The 20,750-nt window shown below is 36.1% G+C and overlaps 1 protein-coding gene across 2 annotated transcripts in view; it reads left to right on the plus strand.

The window, feature by feature from the left end:
• The window catches only part of Gfpt1 (glutamine--fructose-6-phosphate transaminase 1), a 69,233-nt gene that overhangs the window by 41,349 nt on the left and 7,134 nt on the right, over positions 1–20,750 (plus strand). For both annotated transcript variants that reach the window (XM_058575064.1, XM_046432290.2), the window contains 6 exons: positions 7,662–7,782; positions 8,149–8,306; positions 16,559–16,673; positions 17,905–18,032; positions 18,617–18,784; positions 20,342–20,503. In XM_058575064.1, coding sequence (XP_058431047.1) covers positions 7,662–7,782; positions 8,149–8,306; positions 16,559–16,673; positions 17,905–18,032; positions 18,617–18,784; positions 20,342–20,503 — 852 coding nt within the window. The remainder of the gene's footprint in view (positions 1–7,661; positions 7,783–8,148; positions 8,307–16,558; positions 16,674–17,904; positions 18,033–18,616; positions 18,785–20,341; positions 20,504–20,750) is intronic.

Below are 20,750 nucleotides of genomic sequence, written 5' to 3' on the forward strand. Positions count from 1 at the left end.
TTCAGTTAGGGGTGGGGTTGATATTTGCGGTTGGGCAGGGGTTGCAACTATTTAAGTTTCTTATTTAGGTTAACTGCCCACTGTAATCAAGATGATTTCTTTTTAAAATGGAGTTACTTAGGCTAAGTTCTTTAAGTACTACTTATTACCAGAATAGCTTAATATTACTTAGCCTATAATTTTACATTATTTATTGATATCCTACAATCTATAGGGTGCTTACTGACTAAGCTAGGCCATCGCACCAACTTTTTATCAATTTTTTGAATTGTTTCTTTTGTTTTAATTTCATTGATTTCAGTTCTGATTTTAATTATTTCCTGTCCTCTGCTTTTGGTGTTGATTTGTTCTGTTTCTAGGGCTTTGAGATGTAACATTAGGTCATTTATTTGTTCACTTTTTATTCTTTTAAGGAATGGACTCCATGCAATGAACTTTCCTATTAGCACTGCCTTCATAGTGTCCCAGACATTTTGATATGTTGTTATCAGTGTTCTCGTTTACCTCTAAGAATTTTTTAATCTCCTCTCTGATGTCTTCTGCAATCCACTGTTCATTCAATAGCATATTATTTAGTCTCCAGGTGTTGGAGTAGCTTCTGTTTTTTATTTTATCATTGATTTCTAATTTCATGCCATTGTGGTCTGATAGAATGCAGGGTAGTATCTCTGCTTTTTGTTATTTGCTAAGGGTTGCTTTGTGTCATAATATTTGGTCTATTTTAGAGAAGGATCCATGTGCTGCTGAGAAGAAAGTATATTCACTCATTGATGGATGAAATACTCTGTGTATGTCTGTTAAGTCTAAATTTTTTATTGTATTATTTAGTTCTATAGTTTCTTTGTTTAGTTTTTATTTGGAAGATCTACCCAGCAGTGAAAGAGGTGTGTTAAAGTCATCCAGTATTATTGTGTTGCTATCAATTTGATTCTTGAAATTGAGAAGAGTTTGTTTGATGTATGTAGATGCTCCATTGTTTGGGACATATATATTTATGATTGTTATGTCTTGTTGATGTATGGGTCCCTTCAGCAGTATGAAATGTCCTTCTTTATCTCTTTTGACTAACTGTAGCTTGAAGTCTACTTTCTCTGATATACAGATGGAAACCCTTGATTGTTTATGCAGTCCATGTGAGTGGTATGTTTTTTTCCCCAACCATTCATTTTCAATCTGTGGATGTTTTTTCCTTCAAGATGAATTTCTTGAAGGCAGCAAATTGTTGGATTGTTTTTAAAAATCCAGTCTGCCAGTCTGTATCTTTTGAGTGATGAATTTAAGCCATTAATATTCAGGGTTATTATTGAGACATGGTTTGTATTCCCTGTCGTTTGGGTTTATTTTTGGTTTTTAACTTGATTTAGTTTTTCCTTTGATTGGCTTTTTCCCTTAGTGTAGTTCCTCCCTTTGCTGATTTTCATTGTTGTTTTTCATTTCCTCCTCACTAAATATTTTGCTAAGGATGTTCTGTAGTGCAGACTTTCTAGCTGCAGATTCTTTTAAATTTTATCATGGAAGGTATTTTTTCATCATCAAATCAAAAGCTTAAATTTTCTGGATATAAGATTCTTGGTTGGCATCCATTTTCTTTCACAGCTTGGTATATGTTATTTTAGGACCTCCTAGCTTTGAAGATCTTTGTTGAGAAATTTGTTGAGATCCAAATTGGTTTCCATTTATATGTAATCTGATTCCTTTCTCTTTTGGCTTTTAAAATTCTATCTTTATTCTGTATGCTAGTCATTTTCATATAATGTGCCTTGGTGTTGATATGTTATAATTTTGCACATTTGGTGTCCTATAAGCCTCTTGTATTCAATTTTCCAATTCATTCTTCAGGTTTGGAAATTTTCTGATAGTATTTCATTGAATAGATTGTGCATTCCTTTGGTTTGTATCTCTATGCCTTCCTCTATTTTGGTAATTCTTAAATTTGCTCTTCTCATGTTATTCCATAATGTTTGGATGTTCTGCTCATGGTTACTTACCATCTTCACTGTGTAGTCAACTTTATTGTCAAGATTATGTATTTTGTCTTCATTGTCTAAGGTTCTGTCTTCTAAGTGATCTAGTCTGTTGGTGATGTTTTCTATTGAGTTGTTAATTCGGTTTATTGTTTCCATCATTTCAAGGATTTCTGTTTGTTTTCAGAATCTCTCTTTATTGAAGTAATCTTTTGCTTCCTGTATTTGCTCACGTAGCTTTTTATCGAAGCAATCTTTTGTTGCATGTGTTTGCTCTCTTAAATCATCCTTAAGTTTGTGGAACATTTTAATTATGTACATCCTGAACTTCTTCTCTGACATTTCTTCTACTGTACTGTCAATGGATTCTAATAATGTAGTATCTTGGTTTGTCTGGGGCACTTTCTTCCCTTATTTTTTCATGTTGTTCGTGTGTCTTCCCCTCTAGCAGTGCAGATCCGAGATATTACAGTTTCTACACTTATAGACTTATAGTGTCCCTACAGGTTTCCAGTATCTCTCCTTTTAGGGGAGATCAATATTAACAGATCCTAGTGTAAACAATATGCAGCCTTAAATAAATAGCTCCTATTAAGATGTTTACAGTTTTGTTGCAATAAACAAAAATGTTGTATTCCATTATTATCTATAATATAAACAATAGATTTGCAAAAGGGTCCATAGTTTCTAATAATGGACACAGAGAGAATCTAGGGAGGGGGTATAGGATGAGATAGATGTTAAGAAGGTAGGAAATGAGGATATAGAAATATTAGATCTTAGGAAGTGTGAAAGAGGAATGAATAGAAGTTGGCTGGTAGCAGGAGAAAAGAGAGAAAGAGACTCTGGGGAGACAGATTGTAAAGGTTAGGCGAGTGTCGGAGGAAGAGACCACCAAGAGACTGTCTCATGCAACAGCAAAGGGTTTATTGGGGTCCAGCATGCTGGGGCTCAGAGCTCACTTGAATAGAGCAAAGAGCCCTGAGAACAGCTTAAGCAGAGCTTATATACTTTCCTTGGAGAGGGCAGGGAGGGAAGTTCATTGACGGGTCAGGGAGAGTGGGCGGTTTGCCTGCAACCGGCAGTTAGGGACAGCACATTCTGGGAACAAGATTAGCAAACAACATGGGGCTGGGGATATGGCTCAAGCGGTAGCGCGATCGCCTGGCATGCGTGCGACCCGGGTTCAATCCTCAGCACCACATACAAACAAAGATGTTGTGTCCACCAAAAACCAAAATGTAAATAAAATTATTTAAAAAAAAAAAAAGATTAGCAAACAGTTCTCAAGATTATTAACCTTTCAACATAAATGGGAAGAAAATAGAGGGAATACATAAAACAAAACAAAACAAAATTAATAAGAAAGTGAAAAACAAAAGATAAAAGAGTATACAACAAAGTTGTAATATACTATTCAGACAACCCAGTCCTCAGTAGCCTACTACATGAAAAATACTTGGTTTCACAAATGTTGGGGATGTGAGGGTGGGAAAAGAGGGGAAAAAAAACCTTGAAGGAAAATTATACAATTCTTTCTGTTTGAGTTCAGTATCTTTCCTGCTTGCCTTCTCAGTTGATAGTTGGAGTTGGTTGTCTGGTGTTTGCTAGTATCTCCATTCTCAGTATAGTAAAGGTTATTAGGGTGGGAGGATTGGTCTTGGAGGCGGAACTCCTGGAGGTAGGATATAGCATTTGCCGGTCCCTGTTCAAAGACTGTGCTCCAAGGATCTTCTTTGGGGCCCACTTGTGAGATGTGGGTGCCTGGTCTTAGCCCTTTATATCGCCTGTAGACCCCACAGTTCTTGGTCTCTTAATTTATACTCTAAACTGTATCTCTCTTGCCCTCTCCCTTTCTACTTCCCAATCAGGAATCTCTCTCTCTGGTGGTCCTGTGGGCAGAGCACTGGGGCCTGTACCCCTGTCGTGGAGAGCTGTTCTGTATCGGGCAGATCAGGACCAGGCTTTGAGAGCTACGGGCCAGCCATGTAGCTGCAAGCATTGTGGTGCCGGGTTGGTGGCTGGGGAGAGGGGGTTGTTGGGAGACTATAGGGACCTTGATATTGCTTTTAGGCCTCAGCTGGTGTCCCAAGATGGGAGTTGCCCCAACTAAAGATGGCGATGGTAGAGGCAGGGGTAACTCAAGATTGTGGCAAAGGTGTCCCAAGATGGAAGCGACTACTTTCTGAGATCCCCGGGGTAGTGAGGTAGAGTACTGTTGCATCTCTGCCTCTTTATCAAAGTGATTTTTCCCTTCCTGTATATTCTCTCTGATTTCATTCTTTGTGCTGTCCTTTACTTTGCAGATCAGTTTAACTATGTACATTCTAAACTCCTTGTCTGACATTTCTTTTACTGTGATGTCAGTGGATTCTGTTATTTGTTTGTGACAGTTTGTTCCCCTGCTTTTTCATGTTGTTTGTGTGTCTACCCATCTAACAGTATGGATCTAAGGCAGTAGAATTTCTACCCTGTGGACTTAGAGTGTCCCTGAAGTTTTCCAGTACCTTCACTGTTTAGGGGAGATAAATAATAACAACCATTGCAAGCAATATACAACAGTAAACCAGATAATTCCTACTACGACATCTACAGTGTTATTTATGATAATATACAGAAATGATATGATCAGTTATTGCCTACGGTAAAAATAGCAAATTTGCAAAAGGATTTACAGTTTCAAATGGTGGACAGGGAGAGAACAGAAGTGATATAGGATGTGATGATTATGAGAGAGGAGGAGATAAGACAGAAGTGAAAGATCAAAGGAAGAGTGAAAGGGAGAAAATAGAGATTTGCTGTTAGCAGAAGAAAAGAGAATGAAGGGAAACCATAGGAGAAAAACATACACACACATATATATATAAAGTAAAAATTTAAAACAAAAATAAAAATAAAGTACACAAAACGAAACTAAAAAATACTAATCCAACATTCTAATTCACAAAAAAATAATCCATAAAAAATAACTGGCTTCAAAAATGCTAGACATGAGAGAAGAAAACAAAAATGAAAATGTATAAATATCCATGTACCATCAAGGTCACAATTAAATGAGTAAAAGAATAAAAAATTTTTATAAAAGGAAAAAACATCTTGATGAAAAGTTAAAGAATTATTTCTATTATAGTTCAGTATATTCTCAGTTTCTTTTCTCAGCAGTTTTAGGTGGGTGTCATCTGGATCATGATGCTCCACCCTCTGGCTTGCTGCTGTGAGAAAGGTAATCCTGTAGGAGGAATTTCTGGAGACAGGGTTTAGGCTTAGGGGTGGGCTCCAGGCTTTTCACTGAATGCCAGTTGGTCTGGAGATTTAGATCAGTACACCACCAGTGTCCAGTAATTGCTGGTCCATGCTGGAAGAATGTACCCCAGGGCTCTCCCCTGGGTTCCACGCATGTGATGGGAGGCCCCATTCTTAGTCCCCTTTGTCACACTGTGGATACCACGTTTACTGATCTGGGCCTTCAGTCTAGGAACAAATCTCTCCTGGTCCTGCCCTTCTGAGTTCCCAGCCAAATTCACTCCTGCCCTTCCGAGTTCTGGGATTTGTCTCTCCCAGCCAGGCCTGCAAGCAGTCTAGTTGGAGGAAGAAGGGTAGAGCTGGGTGGGTTTCTGAGACCAGTAGTCTCCTATGTAAACCTCTCTGTACGTTTGATTTTCTCCTGGTCACTTAAGCACACTTTGTTGCTCAATGTATGTTTACTGGACCTGTATTTTGGGCCAAACTTGGGTTTGCCAGGAATTGGCTTCCTCAGATGCTGGGGTAGGGGGGCGGCTCACAGCTGGGAAATGGTGCCTTCCTTTGTTCTCTGCACATAGCCTGGAGAGATGGCGGCTTCTTTCCCCACACACAGATATGATGCGGCGCATCTTTTAGGTTTGTTGGGCAATGTCCTTGATCTCTAAAGGCTTCATACCCAGGTACACCTTGGACCTTCCCAAAATGCACCTTGGACCTCCCAAAAATGCGGGTTGCTTTCATTCCCTTATCCCTGTACTGTCCTCACAGAGGAACCACTTTGACTGGTGCTTCTGACCCAGTTATGGCAGCAGCTGTGTCCATGAGGATTTTTTCCTTATTATGTCTAACCTCCTGTGTCCCCATTCTGCTTTAAATGTCCAATTTTAAATTCCGGTAAAGCACCCCCCACCCCCTTTGGTTCACCCACCTTGTGGAGAAGCTCCCTGTCTACTTTCTTGGTTTCACACCACAAAGCAGCCAGGAACACGACCTCCTGTATTCTGCCATCTTGAAAAACTCTAGCATTTTAATGTCAATAACTTATATATAATTAATAAGGAAAATATGTCAGTGGAAAATAATGACAAAAGGAGCATTTCTTTTTTTGGAACCGTGGATTGAACCCAGGGTGCTTAACTATTGAGCTATGTCCCCAGCCCTTTTTTATTTTTTATTTTAAGGCAGAGTCTCATCACTAAGTCTCAGTAAGTTGCTTAGAGACTCACTGAGTTGCTGAGGCTGGCTTTGAAGTTGTGATCCTCCTGCTTCAGCCTCTGAATCACTGGGATTATAGGCTTTTATCACCATGCCTGCAAGAGCATTTTAGTTTTGAAGACTCTGTTCATGGTGTTAAAATATTTCCAAAAAATGCCAAACCCAAGTTATTGGAAATCTAAATAGAACAATCCAGTTCTGTTTCAATTTGTGGACAAGCAAAAGTTGAAGGGCTGTGGAATAAGGACATATTTACAGTCTTTATTACTATGGAGGAGGAATGTAGAGATGAGGTGAAAGATGGGCTTGCTTGGTGAGGGTGTTGGAGGGCTGTCAGGTCAGGGCGTCTCTAGAGTTTGTGTTAAAAGAATCACTATACCGGGCTGGGATGTGGCTCAAGTGGTAGCGCGCTTGCCTGGCATGCGTGCGGCCCGGGTTGGATCCTCAGCACCACATACAAAGACAACGTCTGCCGATAACTAAAAAAAACAAATATTAAAAATTCTTTGTCTCTCTCTCTCTCCCTCTCTTTAAAAAAAAAAGAATCACTATATCTATTCACATCCATAGAGCCTCAAGTTTTTCTGTCTGAACATTTATATTTTCTATTAATTTTATGTTTGGAGAAAATTAAAAAAAATTTAATTAGAATGGAAATTGAGTGAAAGGAAATAAGGTGTCCTTTGAACAGAGACATAAACCACACTCTTATCACCCCTCTTCAATACTCCAAAATTTGAAAATGTGAGCTTTCTTAAAACAGGATTTCTAAAATGTGCTGACTTTTTTGGAAAATGATACTATGTATACATACATTGCATGTTTAAAGTGTTCAGGTTTTCACTGAATACTTGTACATCTGTTGTCTCGTTTGAAATCCCTCAATGAGTATGGTATTATATGAATTTTCATTTTAAAGATTAGGAATTGGGAAGTTTAGAGATAATATACAAGCTGACTCACAACAGTGCTTTTTCTGTTTCTCAAAATGTTTTATGTGTGGGTGTATTTGCATTGGTAGTCGTCTAAAGAGACTTGTTCTGAAATGTTAACAGTGCTTATTTCTTGGGTAGTGGGATCTTATTTTTTATGCTTTAATCTGTATTGTATTTTCTAACTTTATGTATTTATCATTTTTATAATCAGAAAAAGTGAAAACTGTATGTTAAGTCCAAAGAAACCCAGTGGAAAAAAGTATCTGAAGGCAAGTTGTATGATTACATCACCTTTTCTCTGCAGACACGTCAGGTTCTTGAGGAGCTGACTGAATTGCCAGTGATGGTGGAACTAGCCAGTGATTTCCTAGATAGAAACACACCAGTCTTTCGAGATGATGTTTGCTTTTTCATTAGTCAATCAGGTAAGTTCATTTTAAAAACTTGAAGGAAAGTCATTTTTTTTCTAATAATTCTAGCATATCTTGGCAAACAATGGTATTTAAAAATAAATTGGTTTTGCATGACATACAGATTTACTTCCATATTTATGTTCTTTATGAATTAGTAAAAATGAATATCTTTTACTTGCAAAGAGTTGAATTTTCAGACAGGAGGCAAAGGGATCCTAAAAAACCTGTTATTAAAAACTTTTTAAGTTTATTAAAGGCATCTTTTCTGTTTCAAATGTGTGATATTATTAAAAATGTGATCCATTTGTTTTTACATCTAAGAAACAACATATGCTGAAACTATTCCATGTTGTACTTTTGCTGTACTCTTTTATACAGGTGAGACAGCAGATACCCTGATGGGTCTTCGGTACTGTAAGGAGAGAGGAGCTTTAACTGTGGGAATCACAAACACAGTTGGCAGTTCTATATCAAGAGAGACAGATTGTGGTGTTCATATTAATGCCGGTCCTGAGATTGGTGTGGCCAGTACAAAGGTAAATTCTTGAATTCTGTCTCTGATGATTATTAATCATAGTATTGGGTAAAACAGACTAGCATATAGTATAGTCTATATCTTCTTTTTCTTTTTCTTTCTTTTTTTTTTTTTTAGCAGTTATAGAACTCATATATTTTACTTGTCATTGTAATTATTGTAAGACTTAAAGGTCAGTATAGATAAGACTGTCATCTACTCTTCTTCTCTCCAATCTTAGTGTTTAAAAAGGACAAAGTATATATCATAAGTCTACTTTGAAAATGTCTCTGCTGGCTGTCCCTATTCATCACTTGTAATCCTCCTGTGAGGCATAGTGGAATACATAGTACTTATGCATATGGCACCCCTTTCTTTTATTAAATATAGTTAGGAATTAGAAAAGTAATAGATTGGAAATATCCAGTTTAATTAAGGTAGTTTTTTTGACATTTTTATTTATAGATTCCTGGATTCTTATAAATAGGTCAAAATTATGTACTACTTTTGAAGATTTGTAAGGAGTATACATTTGGTATAAATTTGGCAATTTAAAAACTAATATTTTTAAAAAATTAAAAAACAATAGCTAAATTATAGACCCAACCTAAGTGCCCTTCTACAGATAAATAGATAAAGAAAGTGTGGTACATATACAAAATGGAATATTACTCGGCCATAAAGAAGAATAAAATTATGGCATTTGCTGGTAAATGGATGGGACTGAAGAATATCATCCTAAGTAAAATAAGCCAGTCCCCCCAAAACAAAGGCTGAATGTTTTCTCTCATATGCGGATGCTGACTCATAATAATGGGGGTGGGTAGGGAAGAATAGAAGTTCTTTGGATTAGACAAAGGGTAATGAAGGGAAGGGAGGGTGAATGGGAATAGGAAAAATAGTAGAATGAATTGAACATTACTATCCTATGTGCATATATGATTAATTCTGTATCATGTACAACCAGAAGAATGAGAAGTTATACTCTAAATATGTATGTCAAGATAGATTCTATCATGTATAACTAATAAGAACAAATAAAAATACCAAATAAATGAGTATTTTATGAAAATATATATATTTCTAGTTAGATGTTACATTTGTGGAGGTATAAAGGAACTTTCATTTCTTTCTCTCCTTTTTTGGTATGGTGGATAGAACCCACAGGTGCTTTACCACAGAGTTACACCCTCAGTCTTTTTTATTTTTTGAAAGTATCTCACTAAGTTACTGAGGGTCTTACTAAGTTGCTGAGACTAGCCTTGTACTTGAAATCCTTCTGCCTTATCTTCCCAAGTTCCTGGGATTACAATCATGTACCACTACATCTGGCTTCTGCCTTTGCCTTTTAGTTCTTTTTTTTTTTTTTTTAATACTTTATTATTTTTCTTATTGGGTCTTTTTAGTTATACATGACAATAGAATTCATTTTGACATAATTATAAAAGCATAGAATATAATTTGTTCTGATTTAATTCCTAGTTCTCCTTCCCCCATTCCTTTCTCACAACTCTACTGATCTTTCTACTATTTATTTGTAGTTTTAAAAAAATTGTTATGAATGTACACGATGGTGAGATTCACTGTGGTTATATTCATATATGTACATAGGAAGGTTATGTTGTATTCATTTTACAATCTTTCCTTTTCCCATTTCCCCTCCCTTCCCTTCATTTCCCTTAGTCTACCCCACTGAACTTCTATTCTTCCCCGGACTGCTGCTTATTGTGGGTTAGTTTCCACATATCAGAGAAAACATTTGACCTTTGTTTTTTTGTGATTGGCTTATTTTACTTAGCATGATAGTCTCCAGATCCATCTATTTACCAGCAAATGTCATAAAGTCGTTCTTCTTTATGACCAAGTAATACTCCGTTGTGTATGTATGCCATATTTTCTTTATCCATTCATTTGTTGAAGGGCACCTAGATTGGCTCTTTAGTTTGGCTGTTGTGAATTGAGCTTCTATATAAACATTGCTATCGCTGTGTCTCTGTAATATACTGATTTTAAATCCTTTGGATATTTACTGAGAAGTGGGATGGCTGGGTCATATTGTGGTTCCATTCCTAGTTTTTTGAGGAATGTCCATGTTGCTTTCCAGAACAGTTGCACTAATTTGCAGTCCCACTAATAATTTATGAGTGTACCTTTTCCTCTATATCCTTGCCAACATTTATTCTTCTTGTATTCTTGATAATTGCCATTTTGACTGGAGCGAGATGAAAGCTCAGTGTAGTTTTAATTTGCATTTCTCTAATTGCTAGAGATGTTGAATATTTTTTTCATTTATTTGTTAACCATTTGTATTTCTTCTTTTGAGACGTGTTTAGTTCTTTTGCCCATTTATTGATTGGAAGATGATGATGATGATGATGATTTTAGGTGTTAAGTTTTTGAGTTCTTTATGTATCTTGGATATTAATACCCTATCTCAGGAGCAGGTGGCAGAGATTTTCTCCCATTCTGTTGGTTCTCTCTTCACACTCTTTATTGTTTCTTTTGCTGTAAAGAAGCTTTTAAATTTGATTTCGTTCCACTTATTGATGTTTGATTTTACTTCTTGAGCCTTAGGAATCTTTTAAGGAAGTCAGTTCCTGAGCTGACGTATTGGAGTATTGGGCCTACATTTTCTTATAGCAGGTGCAGGGTTTCTGGTCTAATTCCTAGGTCTTTGATCTACTTTGAATTTTGTGGAAGATGAGAGAAGGGGGTTAAATTTCATTCTACTGCATATGAATTTCCAGTTTACCCTGCACCATTTGTTAAAAAGGTTACTTTTTTCCAATGTATGTTTGGTCTAGTATGAGATACCTGTATTCATGTGGGTTTGTCTCTGTGTTTTCTATTCTGTTCCATTGGACTTCATATCTGTTTTGATGCCAATAGTTTGCTATTTTTGTTACTGTAGCTCTGTAGTATATAATTTAGTTCTGGTATTTTGATGCTTCATGCTTCTAAACAATGCCTCCTTTTCTAAACAATTGCTTTGGCTATTCTGAATCTTTTATTTATGCAAATGAATTCCATAACTGCTTTTCTAGTTCTGTGAAGAACATCATTGTAATTTTGATGGGAAATGCATTGAATCTGTATAGTGCTTTTGATAGTATGGCCATTTTGACAGTATTAATTCTGCCTATCCAAAAACATGGGAGATCTTTCCATCTTTTGAGATCTTCTTCAATTTCTTTCTTCAGTGTTCTATAACTTTCATTGTATAGATCCTTTACCTCTTTTGTTAGATTGATTTCCAATTATTTTATTTATTTTTGAAGCTATTTTCAATGGGACAGTTTTCCTAATTCTTTTTTAGTAGATTCATCATTTAGTACAGGAACATGATTTATTTGTGGATGTTGACCTTATATCCTGCTACTTTTCTGAATTTCAGTTCTTTTAAAGGCTTATTAAGACCATGTTGCTCTTTGAAAGTAGGACATGCATAAATTTAATAATAATTTAAAAAAATCAGGACTGGGGTTGTATCTTAGTGGTAGAGTGCTTGTCTAGTGTGTGTGAGGCATTGGGTTTGATTATCAGCACCACATAAAAATAAAATAAAGGTCCACGAACAACTAAAAAAAATATTTTTAAAAAATTAATCTTAGAAAGTTATATAAATGCAGATGACTTATCTCTCCATAGATATTACACTTTATGATTTCCAAATGTTCAATTTCTCATTATCTGTTTTTCTGTTTAAATCTAATATTTTTTGCTGATTATCTAATAAGACACTTTAGTGCTGATGGTTTTGAGTTTAATTAAGGGGTTATGGAAGATGATGGTAATGGATCAATAACCACACTTAACTTTTTTTTCCTCAAAAAGAATCTCATGGAAAATTTTTTTGTGTGTGCAAAATTTGTAATTCTTATGTAAAAACTTTGAGGTTTTAATTTCTTGGGTATTTTGATACTACTAACACTATAATTTATGGATAGCTGAAACTTGAATTTTCTCTGTATGGTAATTAAAATGTAAGTTGTTTGTGCTTGGTTTTCATCCTGTGGCTGAATAAATAACCAGCTGCCCTCAGCAACAGTTAATGGATTTTTAGAGCAGTGTCCAGACAGATGCTTTGATGAGGGTGGCGATTAGAATCCCAGGGCTTCTTTATTCACAACATATCGTGAAACAAGGGCTTTAATGTGGTGTATGTGGAATATAGCACAGTTCATCTTTTATAAGATCTTTCTGGAATTGTGAGCTGCCAAGGGAAATGCTATTTTTAAAATTTTCACTTTTTTTAACGAGTACTTTTTATTATGACAATATTCAAACATGTAGCAGAGTTAAAATAATTTTACATTAACACCCATCAATACTCATCAATTGGATTCTACCATTAACCTTTTTTTCTGCAGTTTTACAGAGAGATCGTTTTCATGATATAACATTCACCAGTTTTAAGTGTGTAGTGTCAGTAAATTTATTTGGCTATGCAACTGTCCCAACAACCCAGTTTTAGACTAAGACTTTAATCACATGCCAAAGTTTCTTTGTACTCCTTGATCGCCAGTTCCCACCCTTAACCTCCAGCCTCATACCCAGCAGCTACTGCTTTCCCTTGCTGTATTTTGTCATTTTTCAGAAATTTCTTATAAATGGGATGGTATAATACTTGTCTTTTATGTCTGGTTTCTTTCATTTAGTATGAAGTTTTTGAGGTTCATTGATACTGTTACTTGTATTAATAGTTCTTTCTGCAAGTCTTTAAAATATTTTTATTTTGAAATAAACATAGATTTAGAGGAAGTTACAAAGTTGTTATTAATCAAGTTCACATATAATGAAATATCTGAGGCAGGTTAACTTATAAAAGAGAAAAGATTTCTTTTGGCTCACATTTCTGGAGTTTCCATTTCCAAATTAGGCAGTCCCATTTTATGCCTCTGGCAGGGATGCTACATCACAGCAGGAGTGCATGGTAGAACAACAGCTGAGCCAGAAAGCTGAGAGAGACTAAGAATCAGGGGTCCCACAGTCTCCTTTGAGGACATATGCCCAGTGACCTGAGGACCTTCCAGTAGGTTCCAGCTCTTAAAGGTCCTACTACCTCCCAGTAGTGCCACCTGGGGAACCAAACCTTTGAGGGGAATACTCCTCTAGACTATAGCACTAGTACAGAGAAGTCCCATGTTTCCTTCACCCAGTTTTCCCCAATCCTTATATCTTCTGAAATAAGCATATATGTTTTTAATACCTTCATTTTATTTATTTGTTTGTTTATTTACTATGTGGTGCTGAGGATCGAACCCAGTGCCTCACACATGCTAGGTGAGTGCTCTACCACTAATCCAGAACCCCAACACTGAAATAAGCATCTTTTTATAGTACATACTTAAATTTCTTGGCTGGGTGCAGTGACGCACGTGTGTAATCCCAGTGCTTCAGGAGCTGAGACAGGAAGATTGCAAGTTCAAAGCCAGCCTCAGCAAAAGCGAGGTGCTAAGCAACTCAGTGAGACCCTATCTCTACATGAAATACAAAATAGGGCTAGGAATGTGGCTCAGTGGTCGAGTGCCCCTGAGTTTAATTCCAGGTACCCTCACTCTCCAAAACAAAAGGAAAAAAAAACTTGTCTTAAAAAATTTGACAATATGGCAATATGGCGATTTGGTGTTACTTTAATTTTTTTCTTGGATTTCAAAGTAATTTTTTCTTCAACTGTCTTAGATATTCTGGGCTGGAGTTATTTAAAATAAGTGTTGGAATATTTAGTCATAGACCATTTCTGAATGGTAAATGTGTATGTTAATGGGTAATCAAAAGAGTTGATCATTGACCCTGTTACTTAAGCTCAATGATCCAGCGTATGAATTCCCAGCTTTGCCTGAAAAAACTATTAGGATTACAGGGATATTATTTCCCATAATGTCAGACCATAGACAATTTGATATTTCTGTAGGAATTGATGGATATAAATGTGCAGGTTCAGCCATTTTTGTATGTTATTGCAGGTGTTTAAAATTTCACCACAGTGCTGACTTTAGAAATATACTCATCTGACTTTGTTTTTGGCTGAATAAAAAGAAAAACCAAGTTTAAAAGTTCAGAGTCAACATTTTCCTGGTTAATTCTTTCAAACCTCAGTAGATTCTAAATGTGTGGTGTTGCTTAATTTTCTTACAGTTGTTTTCCTTGTATATATTGATAAAATAAAAAATATGGGGACTGGGAGTATAGTTCAGTCGTAGAGTATTTGCCAAACATGCATGATGTTCTAAGTTCAATTCCCAGCACTGGTGGGGTAGGGTGTGGAGAAAAACATGGTTTTAAAATTGGAAATTATACTGTAACAGCAGAGTAATGGAAAAATGTATACATTAAAGTTACTCTGTTTAATATTTATATTTAAAAAATAATGTTGAAATGTTTGCATTCCAAAGAAACATTAGTTTGTAGAATGACATTTTTAGTAATTGGCTAGTGGAATTGGAATACTTATTGTCTCGTCAGTTTGGATTGGAAACAGTTTGGATATCCCACAAGTCAAGATATTGGGGCTGGGGCTGGGGTTGTGGCTCAGTGGTAGAGTGCTTGCCTAGCATGTGTGAGGCACTGGGTTCAATTCTCAGCACCACATATGAATACATGAATAAACAAAACAGAAGTTGACAAATAATAGAGAAAAATGAATGAGTGAACTGCAAAACAGAAAGTTTTAAAACCTTCTTGTTAGTGGTTCTTACCTGCTCTTTTGGAACCTTCCTGGAATTTCATCTATAGTATTGTAGTGCAAAAGCAAACAGGATGGCCATAGAATCTTTCTCAGTGTGATGTTTCACTAAGTCCTGATGTGTTAGCATTGGTTTTATATGAAATCTGTTTGCTGTCTCTGTACTGGAAGTTCTGTTCAGTTTAATAAGAAAGAGATAAGTAAAACAACAGAAAAGGATAAAACAAAATTCTCCATTGCAGTTATAATTGACTACTTATAAAGCACAAGAATATCAACTAAAGACTTAGAATGAGTAAGAATTCAGAAAGTGCTTTTTATAAAACATATTGGAAGAAGTCTTGTCTATAAATTGAAAATATCTACTTAGAAAAGTAGATGAAGAGGTATGTGTTGGAGAGGAACTCTTATTTTTAATAGCTGTAGAAAGTAAGTAAAAAAAAAAACTTTACTAAGAAACAAGATGCTCCATAAATATTTGTTTAATAAATGAAAACTAGTACATTATAGACTTAAAAATTCCCAGCACAAATTGATGAAAGTACGTTATTCTGAATAGAAAATTGATTTTTGTAGAGATGTTGGAACTGTGAGACAAAATCAGTAGTCTTGCAACATAGATCTAGGATAGCAAGGAACTCAGACTACAGGAAGTGTCAGAAATCAATAGAAAATGGAGGCAAAATTGGCTGCTTATAAAATAAAAACAGAAGGTACCATCTTATATCAAAATCAATTTCAGATATACTAAAAAGAAAAAGAAAAGTCAATAAAAAGGAACAGTTAAAGCAACAGAACTAAGAAAGTTTAATATTTAACTGGTGTTACAATATGGAAGCATTGGCTAAGCTGACAAATACTACATAAAAGTTAAAAACAAAACAAAACTGTGTGTCTACCAAACTTAAGAAAAATACTCAAAATATATTAAAAGCCTTCTTAAGAATAATTTAAAAAAAAGAAGAAGAAGACAAACAAAAGCCCCAGTTGAAAAATGGGTGAAGAACAACAAAATGAATTTTCAAATAAGGAAACAAATGGCCAACCAACATTTTTGGATTCAAGCTATGCATGGTAGTGGGTCCTGATGTTATATGCCTGTAGTCGAAGCTACATGGAAGGTGAAGAGAGAAGGATCATTGAACCATTGAGTTCAAGACCAGCCTGGACAACCCAGCAGGACCCTGACTCAAGGGAAAAAAAAAAGGGGTGGTGGTGTCAATTGTCTAGCAGCCAAAATGGACTATTTCCAGTTTAGTGCCACTTGTGTTGCTTTTAAAAGATAGACAATGTACATTGTAAAACTACTGGGAGCTGGGTGTGGTGATGCATGCCTGTAATCCCAGCAGCTTGGGAGGTTGAGACAGGAGGACTGCAGGTTCAAGGCCAGCCTTAGGAATTTAGCAAGGACCTGTCTCAAAATAGAAAAGGGCTAGGTATGTGGTTCAGTGGTTAAAAGCCCCTGAATTAAATTCCTAGTACCAAAACCAAATTAAAAAAATGAATGTGTATTTTCTTTTCATCCTTTTAAAAAAATATATTTTAAGATGCAACTGCCACTAATTTCTGCCTTTTTTGTGACATTTCAGGCTTACACCAGCCAGTTTGTATCTCTTGTGATGTTTGCCCTTATGATGTGTGATGACAGAATCTCCATGCAAGAGAGACGCAAAGAGATCATGCTTGGATTGAAACGGCTGCCTGGTACAAGGATATTCACATTTTAGTTTTCTTTTTAGAAAAAGTGTTGTAAAGGGTTTATTTAGTGAAAGGGAAATAATGCTTCAAGGTACATGGAGTGGGTGCCTTTAAGAGAGGAAATAGCCTCATGTCTTCTGAGTTGTTTATGACCTGTTTGGGAGCCTTCCTTCCACGAATTATTTATCTGGGGTCGTTAGTACAATTTCCTGCCATAGTTTAGTGCATCTGCACCAATATTACCTTGTTGGAAATTTTTGTTATCATAGACCTTATCCATTTCTCCAGATTGACAAGTAGCTGAGGTCCCTGGGCAGTATAACAGCCAGTTGGGTGCCACACAGGGGTAGAGCCTGAATTTCTTTTCCCCACCTCCCTTGCTCATGTCTGTCTGGCTACTTATTCCCCTCTCAGGGACTCAGAACTCTAAAACCCTTCTGGTTGTGAGTGTTGGATCACTTGTTTGATTTTGTAGAGTTCAAGATCTTGCTAGACAAGACAAACAAAAGCCCAAGTTGAAAAATGGGTGAAGAACAATAAAATGAATTCTCAAATAAGGAAACAAATGGCCAGCCAACATTTTTGGATTCAAGCTATGCATGGTAGTGTGGCCTGGTGTTATATGCCTGTAGTCAAGGGGTTGGGATAGTGAGTTTTAGGGTTCCTTGCTTTAGCTTAAGAGGAGGTGTTTGATGGCAGGTGAGCACTGTGGAATCTTTAATACAGATGATGATGGCAGCAGAGCCACAGGCATAGTCCCTAGGCATAGTCCCTCAGGGGCATCTGCAGGTTAGTTCTTATAGCAATCCATGTCACAGCACCAGTTATATTACTTGGTGATGGGGTTCCCTGGTTCTTGTCTTCCTGAAAGAAAGGGTTCAGAGACACCAGTAGAAAACGTGTATGGGGTTTATTTAGAGAAATGGAAGTAACACTCCAAGGTGTGTGGAATAGGCTGCCTCCAAGAGAGGAAACTTTACTTTTGTTTTCTAAGTGAGTTGGTAGTGAATGAAATTCTTTTATTACTGTTGAATCTGTGGTTTGTAGCTACTTAGTTAATATAAGATCATTGTATTTTTTGTTCCCGTGTATTTAAAAATCCTGTGCTGATAACAGAAGAATAGAAATATTGGTCTTTCGTTGGTTGCTACCAATATATTATTGTTTTATATCTGTTTGTTCAGTTAATGATCCATTTCTCATAGATTTTGCTAATAGTAAATTTACTTCTTAACAGATTTAATTAAAGAAGTACTGAGCATGGATGATGAAATTCAGAAATTGGCAACAGAACTTTATCATCAGAAGTCAGTCCTGATAATGGGACGAGGCTATCATTATGCTACTTGTCTTGAAGGGGCACTGGTATGTTTCCTCATTTACAGTTAATTTTAGTCTTCTGACTTATGGACCTGGCATGTAGTCATACTTACACTTTTTGCAGTGTCTTATGCATGCTAAGTGAGTGCTCTATCACTGAATTATCCCCTACCCTTCCATACTTTTAGAATGAATGAATGAAATATGTGGAACTTTTTAAAGAACCCCTATAAAAAACAAGAAGATCTCTTAGCTTGTTTACTTAGATTTTAGTAACTTGAGTGTATAAATTGTTCAAAAAGGAATAAAATATTAAGTTCTCTAGGTATGAAATTAAATTGTGATCAAACATACAGCAAGGGGGGAACAGTTACAGAGAAATATGTATATTCATAATAATCTGAAACCTTAAAGAAGACCTGTGCATTTAAAAAATTCTAAATACTTGTTGATAATATAGAAATAATGATCTGTTAAATTGTTAGCTATATTTCCATATATCTGTGGTGCTTTAATACTGTTGGATAAATAGGCAGTGACTTAACATTATAAGATGCTTTGTATAATATTTACTTAAAGATAGAATTTTAAAAAATGGACTGAAGGCTTATTTGGTTCTTTCTTATTAGAAAATCAAAGAAATTACTTATATGCACTCTGAAGGCATCCTTGCTGGTGAATTGAAGCATGGCCCTCTGGCCTTGGTGGATAAGTTGATGCCTGTCATCATGATCATCATGAGAGATCACACTTACGCAAAGTGTCAGAATGCTCTTCAGCAGGTAGTTGCTCGTCAGGTAAGTCAGAGGTGGCTGTGAGGATACCTTGGGACTGTAAGAGTCAGTTATTAAAGTTTGTTTGAATTTTATCATATTTAAAGTAATAAATCAGTGCCAGAATAGGTAAATTAAAAAACATTTACATTTAGCTTTGGAGTACAACCTTTGAGATTTATGTGTAAGGAATGAGATACTTAGACTTCTGATGGGATCGACCTCATAGATAAAATGTTAATGGAGACCAAGGCCTGATTCTGGGGGGCCCAACAGATCAGGTCTGGCCATTCATTCATTCCAGAAATCAAATGGAAAATGTAATGATGAAAAGCTGGAAGGGAACTTTTATCAAGGACATTATTTGAATGCACTCTAATAAAGCCATATGGGGAAGGCAAGTGAGATCAAGCGTCTCAGCCTTCAGGGGTACTGACTTGAGCTTCAGGATTAAATAGAGGAGGAATTGGGATAGGAGGTACAAAGTATGCACAATTCCTTATCTCAGTTTTGGTTCTGGGATGTGGCCCCAGAATATTCCTTATCATCTTAGGGCTTGAGAGGGCAATCTCTATTTGCTTTGAAGGGCTGTCTCTCAGATCTTTCTTTTATTGGGGGCATTTTGATTCTTATGAGGTGATTATTCCTGCTTAGGACAGCAGTCTCATCATGAGGTGGTCTGTCTGCAAAGCTCTGATGTTCATGAAAGATGTAGGGCAATGACTGAAGACTTCACAGCACTGCTTCAGTTGAATGGCCCTGTAAATTTTGAAATAGCTTAGTTATTCTTATCGTCTTCAGCCTTAAAGGGGGTGGATTACCAGCTTTAGATAAACATTGCTTGAATGATTAACATATGCAGAGTTGTGCAGAATCTGACCAGAGTTTGAGGTAATAAAGAAGACAAATATATTACAAAATAAGGCAGACATGTCAGTTTTTCTCCTGATCTTAGTTACCCACTGGGCATCTGTTGCTGCAAAAGCACATTCTAATTCTCTGTTATAATAATAAGCTTAAACAAGACTAAAACTGAGGCCTTGGTTTCTAAATTCTTTCGTCTTTCAGTTTTAACATATGCTTCTTCCTTTTAATTTAATATTCTTAAATATTTATCTCAGAAGAAACCTTAACTGTTCAATGTTAATATTATGAATGCTGTGCATAATTTTTTCAGATCATTTGGCTTTACATATAAATCCCATAAGGTATTACTCCATAAGCACAATGTAGTGGTAATAAACTTGGAAGGTAGGCATATCTGGATTCAAACACTAAGCCTTGGAATAAACCCCAAAACAAACAAACAAACAAACACTAAACCTGGAATTTCTTACTTGTGTAAGCTTAAAAAAAAAAAAAAGTACTGAATTCCGCAAAACTTCTGTTTCTTCAACTGCCTAATTGAGATCAACCAGATTTAATCTGTATGACTTTGTGTTTAAATAAATCTGTCAGTGAGACTTTGTGTAGACTATGCAGTGCAAAATTTGCATATTCTTGTGCCAATAGTCCTGTATTTTTTTTCTAGTGATTGAGTATGTATGTATGTGTGTGTGTGTGTGTAATTTTATTTCCTAGGGGCGCCCTGTGGTGATTTGCGATAAGGAGGATACTGAGACCATTAAAAACACAAAAAGAACAATCAAGGTGCCACACTCAGTGGACTGCTTACAGGGCATTCTCAGCGTGATCCCTTTGCAGTTGCTAGCTTTCCACCTGGCAGTGCTGAGAGGCTATGATGTAAGTGGCCCACCTCTGCAGAAATATTAGGGTTTTTTTTTTTTTTTTAACTTGGGTACATTCTGATAATTTCTCTCCTAAATTTTTAACAATAACATTTGAAAAATCCATCAGATATGTATTTGTCACCTATTATCTTTTTGTGACCCAATTTGTAAGTTATAATATCTTCTTACTCATAAAACTTGAAAGTACTTTGGAGGACCTTCAGGACTGGGACTGTCCTTGGGAAATCTCCACCTGTTTT

Source organism: Marmota monax, unplaced genomic scaffold (assembly GCF_021218885.2).
Source record: "Marmota monax isolate L192 unplaced genomic scaffold, Marmota_monax_Labrador192_F-V1.1 WCK01_AAM20220418_F8-fsc00106, whole genome shotgun sequence".
NCBI lineage: Eukaryota > Metazoa > Chordata > Mammalia > Rodentia > Sciuridae > Marmota > Marmota monax.